This window comes from Andrena cerasifolii, chromosome 11 (assembly GCF_050908995.1).
Source record: "Andrena cerasifolii isolate SP2316 chromosome 11, iyAndCera1_principal, whole genome shotgun sequence".
Classification (NCBI taxonomy): Eukaryota; Metazoa; Arthropoda; class Insecta; order Hymenoptera; family Andrenidae; genus Andrena; species Andrena cerasifolii.
The window spans coordinates 12,522,473-12,530,055 of record NC_135128.1 but is presented as its reverse complement, the minus strand read 5'-3'; the positions used below and the strand labels follow the sequence as shown (position 1 = coordinate 12,530,055).

General features: G+C 44.6%; 1 protein-coding gene across 1 annotated transcript; it reads right to left on the bottom strand.

Moving 5' to 3' along the window:
- Positions 1 to 538: 538 nt before the first annotated feature.
- On the bottom strand, positions 539 to 4,841 carry Odd (odd skipped). The gene is made up of 2 exons (XM_076822888.1): positions 3,733 to 4,841; positions 539 to 3,085 (listed from the first exon to the last, which is right to left on the bottom strand). The coding sequence occupies exons 1-2, from the start codon at positions 4,230 to 4,232 to the stop codon at positions 2,731 to 2,733; spliced, it is 855 nt and encodes a 284-aa protein (XP_076679003.1). The 5' UTR covers positions 4,233 to 4,841; the 3' UTR covers positions 539 to 2,730.
- Between the last annotated feature and the right edge of the window lie 2,742 nt (positions 4,842 to 7,583).

The following is a 7,583-nucleotide window of genomic DNA, read 5'->3' as shown; positions in this document are numbered from 1 at the left end:
ACCGGAGGGAAAATGAATGACCGAATAACGATCCCAAGCTGTCAGGACGATGGCAAAGCATATAGGTCAGTTTGGTCTGTTTACACGGCTTTTCATTATGCTTTATTGTCCCCGTGGGGTGCTAGAATTAATGAAAGTTAAACAGGGCTAACTGCAAGGCAAGCAGGTTAACTGCTGTCCATTGTTGGGGAAAACAAGATCGTGGACGGTGCGCGATGGATCGTTTGCCATCGCGAAATTAAGTTTGGGGACGGGATATTGTAAAGTCTCGTGTAGTTATTAAAATTTTAAAGGTTCATTTACGAGATCCCATTTTATTGTACCTATCATTGATATAGATACTTACTTTTATAATTTAAGTATTGAATGTTCAGATTGTCGAAATGAATTGGAAGCATCAAAATTAATTCAAAATTAGAGTTCTTTAATTTAATTTTCCCTTTATTCTTTTTGTAGAGAATTGGAGCTTGTTTAGAGTATTAAAGGAACGTGATACTAGAGGATCTGGGTGGAATATTAATTATATCGTAGGTTAGCTTGAATTAACTTCTATTTCCAATCAATAACAACAATATTTAAATATACATTGTAATAGACTAGGGTGACATTATCCTTCTGTTTTATCGTTTTTTGGTATAACTACGTGCTAGCACGTTTATCCTTCGACTTTCATACACTCGAGCTCGACCACACGAACACGCTGGTTACTTAATCTGAACACACACGCGATCCTTACGCATCGACGCGGACTAAGGGCGCAAAGATCGGAGCGAGGACACAAAAAAGGAGGCGACGCGTCTACGAGAAAAGTGACTATCTACAGTGCTTGCCCGTAGGGGTTGCTTTGAACACTACCGAACGCCAACATCTGTTCGAGATAAATTCTCTGTTCGCGCAGAGCCTGTGTAACATCGAAATTACGCCCCGCGTATTACGAAGTCCTTTGCTCTCACGTCATTTTTAATTCAAAGCTCGAGCAATTCTTAAAAATCAATTCCCAACAAACGTTTACTAAAACTGTGGGATTCTTACTATCTCATTCAGAAATCCAAAACCAAAATCGATCTTTGAGATTAAAAGATACGAGTCCTGTTGAATTTCACCCACTGTTCGAGCTACAGACGATTACTCAAAGATTGAATTATTCCCTTTCCAAAATTGTTCAAAGCAACCCCTACGTATCAGACACACACCCGCACAGAAGAGCCTTAAATTAATGGTAACGCGTTAAATTACCGAGAAACGGAGGACTCCCTATCCATTAAATAAAAGCCACGACACACTTGGACCCTCGTAACGGGAGGGGGGGGGGGTGAACACGCGACAAAGTTTCACGAGTGTCAGGTAGAAGCTACGCGTATGTACAAGACGTGGGTGGTCCACGGGGTAGCTAAGACCTTTCCTTAGATTAAAAGTGGGGGAGAAGAAGGATCTTTGGGACTATTTACAGGTCACTGGTGAGAGATGAGGGAGAGCGAGGGGAGGATGAGGTGGCGCGGGTAACTACCAGGAGGTGTCCCTTTGCCTCGCGCTTATCTGATCAGGAATTCCTAATTTTCGGGGAGGGAAACGGGCCGGGGGTGCGGGCAGGAAACTCGATTTAACGCCTCGATAGAGAGGAACACCTTGCGGCTTCCTGGGACAGATCGTTGTCTGGGCCCAGAGTGACCAATTATTTTGACGCCTCGAGAGATACAACGACGCCTCGTTATTCAGACAGAGGCGTCACGAACACTAATTTTTAGACCCTACCTCGGGAAGGGCTTCGCTCTCCCTTTCTGTTCGAGCTTATCGCCAGATTCCCACTCAACCCTCTACAATCCGAGGCTCCTCGTTTGGCTGCTTCTGGAAAGCAGTTAACTAGGTTCGATTGTATAGTTGAAAGCTTCTTTTGAATTTCTTTAACTGTTTTTCAAACTATTAGTTTAGTAGTATTTTGAGGTTTAATTAAATTCAAATCATTTTTATGTTATTGTGGGTTCGAGAGGGTTGGTGGGGCATTATGTAAATAACTGTCGCCTGTTTGTACACGTTTGAAACTAATTGCACAATGAATTTAGCGAGATAACTTTTCTGTTAAGATACGGAAATAAAAGCTTCGTATTATTAAGGTTTAGAGTACCTAATTATAAAAGTGAGACGCTTCAGGATATCGACGATCTGTTTTCCTCGATTTTCTAGATTCTATCGAAAGACACGAAAGAAATTATTCGATGGATTTAAATACTACGTATTTTACAGTTAAATATAATTACACGACTATTTACACGCGGCGAGAAGAAGGAAAGAAGATGGAGGTAGGCTTTGGTCGTCTATTCTTTCTCGCGATACGAACGGAATTGAGCCGAATAACTTAAGCAATACCGCATTTACAACGCGATCTATGGTACATCTCAGGTCTGCATGGTCCATTCTTATTTCCACACTCTCAGAGTCACATGGTTTACGAGCGAAGAAATTACCAAAATCAAATCGATTTAATCTCCCAATGCCCAGTGGGAGGCCATTCCTTTGATTTAAAATTTTTAAATCAGCCCTACGGGACTGCAATCCATTTAGAATCATTCTAAATATTTGAAGTGTGTCCAAAATGCGACCAGGAGGAGCCAGCAGCGGGGAAACTTAAGATTCCACAGCATCCTATCGGAATAGCATCCTCCAAATACGAATCAATCACGCAGACGTGACTTTCTCAGGCGAAGAGAAGTATGAACGATAAGGAGGTGCCATTTAACGCCTCATTATGTCCTCTATACTGAAGCCAAGCTTAGGAGTAGTGGCGCTGGTCCTCTGAATCGGGATTAGACCGCTCACCCTCTCCGCCATCTGCCTGACGGTCGTGGAAGCAGTGATCCTGGACTCCGCTGTCACCGGTGCCTCGATCCTTAGGTCCTGAGGCACGTCCGTGTGCGTGAGAAGGTGGGTCTTCAGGTTGCTCCTCTGGTTGAAGCTCCTGGCGCAGACAGGACACTTGTGGGGGGACTCCTCCATGTGGAGGATCTTGTGCACGGCTAAAGTCCTACTCTGGCAGAATCCTTTGCCACATTCGCTGCACTTGAACGGCTTCTCCTTGCTGTGGATATACCTGAAAAAAAGATGGATCGTCTTTTGTTTGGGTCTATGTATGGGGAGGAACAGGAGTTCCCTCGGCAGTGACGAAGGATGCTTTCGTTGGTCGGTCACGACTACTAAAACTCGCAAACGTTATCGAATTTCGAAATTTGTACCATCGTAGTCTGTGGAGACGATTATCTGGTTGATGATTGACAGGTTGGCCGGGAATAATGAGCGGTGAATTTAGCACGGAGTAGGAAAATAGATGATCCGTAGATTGGCACTGTGTTTAGGAAGATGCATTTTTGAAATTGATGAAATTAGAACCGAAGGTTGAAAATAAAATTTGCTTTGGGCAGTTTCGACTGATTTTACCAATGCAAACTTCGAATCAAGTCACTTCTGCAACTATCCAACCAACGGACACTCAAACGTAAATACCAAGTGCTTATTTAAAACACACCTCCAAACATTAGCCGAGACAAGGGTCATAAAGGGTAATCACAGAGTTGCACAAAAAAACACAAGCTTTCCCTCGAAACCTACTTCCCAAAGTTCCCCCCGAGGATCCTCGCGGAACACCCCGAAACGCGGTCCAAGAACACAACGAATCAACCAACGAAAATAATCCTAAATAGCCATCCAAGCCTGTCGACGATTCTCGCGAAGCCAACTCACCGATGATCCCTCAAATGATCCTGTCTGCGGAACGCTTTCCCGCAGATGTCACAGGAGTAGGGCCTCTCATCCGTGTGCGTCCTCTCGTGGATCAGCAGATTGTAGCTCTTGGTGAACTGCCTGTTGCAAAACTTGCAGATGAACTGCTTCTTGGGCCTCTGACCCGGCAGGCGCCTGGTGAGGAAGGAGGCCGGGGGCGGCACAGGGAGCGCGGGGTGCAGTCCCTGATGACCCTGGTGGTGATAAGGATGCGGGGACGACGTTTGCGGGCAACAGCCCCTCACAGCTAGGAGCGCTGCTCCTCTCAGCCAATTATCCAGGAACGCGGCTTGGTATCCGACATTCTGCCCCGCGGACTGTTGCTGCACGAATCTGCCAGCTAGCTGCTGCGACCTGATCCACCTGGGAGACGTGATCTGCAGCTGCTGCGGCTGGTGCATCGATCTGTCGAGCGTGGGCGGCGTGTGAGGCGGTGTCAGCGGCTCCATCTTCGTCTCCATGCCTTGGTAGACGGCGAATGATCCACTGGATCGTCACTGACACAGAGCTGGAGCACGTTCGCGGCCGGTCCAGGTGACAGTCCTGACGCGGCTGTTTACAATGTTCACGCGTCCAGCGGGTGGTGGCGACGCGGTACAAGGCAGAGGAATCTCACGTGACGAGGCGGAAAAAAAGAGCAAGACGTTTCGTCGAGAGTCGGCGCGATACTAAATGCCAACAGGCAGTCGTGGAGGTTCCAGGGTCGCCGGTTACCTGGCGCCAAGAGGACACGGTGGCTCCTCCTACCGTGCCCTGAACGCTGGATACGCCGGTTGGCGGCTCGACTTCCACAGGGGCGGAGCTTCCGGGTCAGGGTGACCCCTCCGGGCGTCGCGACGCTCGTCCACCCGTCCGTTTCTAAGCTTCCATGGAGAGGAGTCTCCCTGGGTTGAACGGGTGCCCCGTTTGCGCTGCCGCGGGACAACTGGGATGCCATTTAGCAGCCAGAAATTGAAGTTGTTTTAATTGGCCCGGCGACGCAATTAGACGCGCTCTGCGCGGCTGTGTATGCGTGGCTTAAAAACGCTTTCAGAGATTACTGCGTGGGGGGTTGGTAACGTAATTCAGGGCAGAATTATGCGTTGAAAGGTTGCTTACTGAGAGTAGCTTGTGTTTTATAATAAAATTCATGGTTGGAGTTCAAGTTCCAAAATTGTAACTACTCAATCTATTTTAATAACCTCGATTCAGGCTTCAAAATTAATTTTCGTCAATTTTTCATTCTGAATTTCACCCTAAAGGTTTTGAAACAGCGGACTTAATTTATATCCTTCAGGTGTCGAAGCAGGCTATCGTAAATCAATAAGGACACGGCGCAATAAGGGGGGCGATTAATGGACAGGTATCAAGGAAGCAGTCTCAACTGCGGCGGCAACGCGACTCGTTTCTATAACAGCATTTAATCGGAACGCGCCCACTTCTTTTTCTCCCGTTTGTTCGACGGCGAGAGCCAACTTGTTTTTCTCGTCCACTTCCTTCCAGTTAAGATCGCCTCTGTAATCTCATTATACGCTAACGATGTGGCTCAGCATGATATTTCAAACGCTACCGCGAGTCCTCTCTATCAGAAGAAGGGGGACCCTTTTTAGGGCTCTGTATAAGATCCATAAAAGATATCTTCTCTCCTTCTCTTTTCATTTAAGGTTACTATTTTCCTAAAAATTCGGGATTTCACGAAAGAGGATGAAGTTTAAAGCATGAAATTGTATTCAGTTCTACGTAATTAAAGATCGTCATGTGGATGCAGAGATAATTTGAGCTTATCCTAAATATGATACTACTTACATATGTCACTTGTGATATTTTAGTAAAAAAATCTCTTAAGCAGTAATTATCTAAGTAGTTACCAATGACAATAATTTGCCAAAAGAAACAAGTGAATATGCTCGACAAAAGTATTCTTATAAATCGTATCAGAGGTGCAATAAAATTGTCGCGCATGAGAAACAGTTTGCGTGCGATTGAAGGGCAAATTACATTGTCGAACGTTTATAATTTTGCATGCATCAATCCACGGCTACCTATTTTACAATTTACATACTCCATGCTTTCGTATACGCTTCAATGTATTTATTCTAACGCGTGGAATAAAAAATATAGGCACGATTCATTATTATTATACGTACAATATGGTTCTGCTCGGTGAAACGTACTTAAATGCTATTATATTAGGAGGTGGTGGAATTACGCTACTTTATCTGTTTTCCACCGGGCCCCTCAATTTCATAAATGATTTCCAGGGTATCCTACACGATCATTCAACGCGTAACCTTGGGAACTTTTTTTAAAGACGGATCAGGAATATGCAATAAGTAATATTTCGCGAATAAGAAAGGAAGGTGGACATCCAACGATGCACGATATCGTAGGCGGCATGCTGTTATCGATAAGAATACGTGGTAAACCGGCTTATCGATTTATGACGGTGCAGACTGCGTGACACCGACGTACAAACTCGTCGACTTATTCGCGAGATTAGAACGAATCGTTTGATCTTTACAACGATGCTTGCGCGCCCAACAATTCCACGAGCTCCTTCCCTTTGTGTCGGCCGCCATTATGACAGACGTACGGGGATGTCAACGGCTTCAACTCTTTCGAATTCTCCTTGACATTTCGTAAATTCTAGACTGTATCGGCAAAAATCGTTTCATTTGAAAAGATTTCATGGCGAAGACATAGATGTTCTAAAGAATAGACCGAAAGTAAAGGATTGCAAGTATTCCAAGGAATAATTTAAAAATAATAGTTTACGTTGTTTTGGCTTCTTTTGGTGTACCTATAACCAAAAGTAATATGAAACATGAATTTTTATTAGTATACATTAGGAGTAGTTGCAATTTAAACCAAACACACTAAATATTATTGACTTCAACAGCAGATCGACAGAGAAGACAATCCCTAATAATAGTATCCAAAATATTCCTCTCAACCATTTCCTAATTCATCCCACCAACAATTTCTTTAAGTGGTGCACGGAGACTCCACAAAAACAAATTATTAGTTACAGAAAGAAAAATATAAATTACCAGTAAACGATATTATTAAAAATTATTATTATCTATCCCGCGCGTCGTGTAAACAATTTCTGCACTGTTCCGTGGAAAACGTTCTGCCGTAGATGCAAGGGGTTGTCGCCATCGCCCCGTGCACTATCCAAAAGAGGGTAGAGAGGGGATAGAATGGAGGCAAGATGGACAAAGAAAACTTGAAAACTTGCCTCGTAATAATTCCGCAAAATGTTTAGCATACAAAGACAAATATAATGGTCGCCGAGATGAGGTTGCGACGAGATCACGGGCCTCGGGCGGGGATGGTTAATTCAGTTTCAAGCTCCATCAGCCAGGATACATCCCCTTGCTTGCCTCTGCACCCCCGTCCTAAGCTCTCGTCATCGCTGAACGTCTTTGTACGTCGACGCTATTACTCTTTCTCCCTCGACCCGCCGTGTCTCCTCGTTCGCTCTCTTTCCGAGACGAGTCTACTGGTAAATATAAACAGTTGGATTTGACGTTTAATCGTGTTCCTCTCGTGATTTGTTGGATGTTCGTGGATAATTCGCGTTATTCCTACGGTGGAATTTATCTTCCTGATACTTCAGGGTTTCTTTCATCTTCCCTTTGTTTTAACTGGCAAATTCGCCTGTTTCCTTTCCTTCTTCAGAAGGAAAATAACGCCGAGTGATGGCTCCAATGTTGATAAGCAGCTCGAAGCAATCGCAACGTTTACTCGTATAATCGATGGCAGACGATCGATGTTGCAAATTCTGATTGGCAACGCGATATTTTAAGAGACCATGATAAATGGTAAAG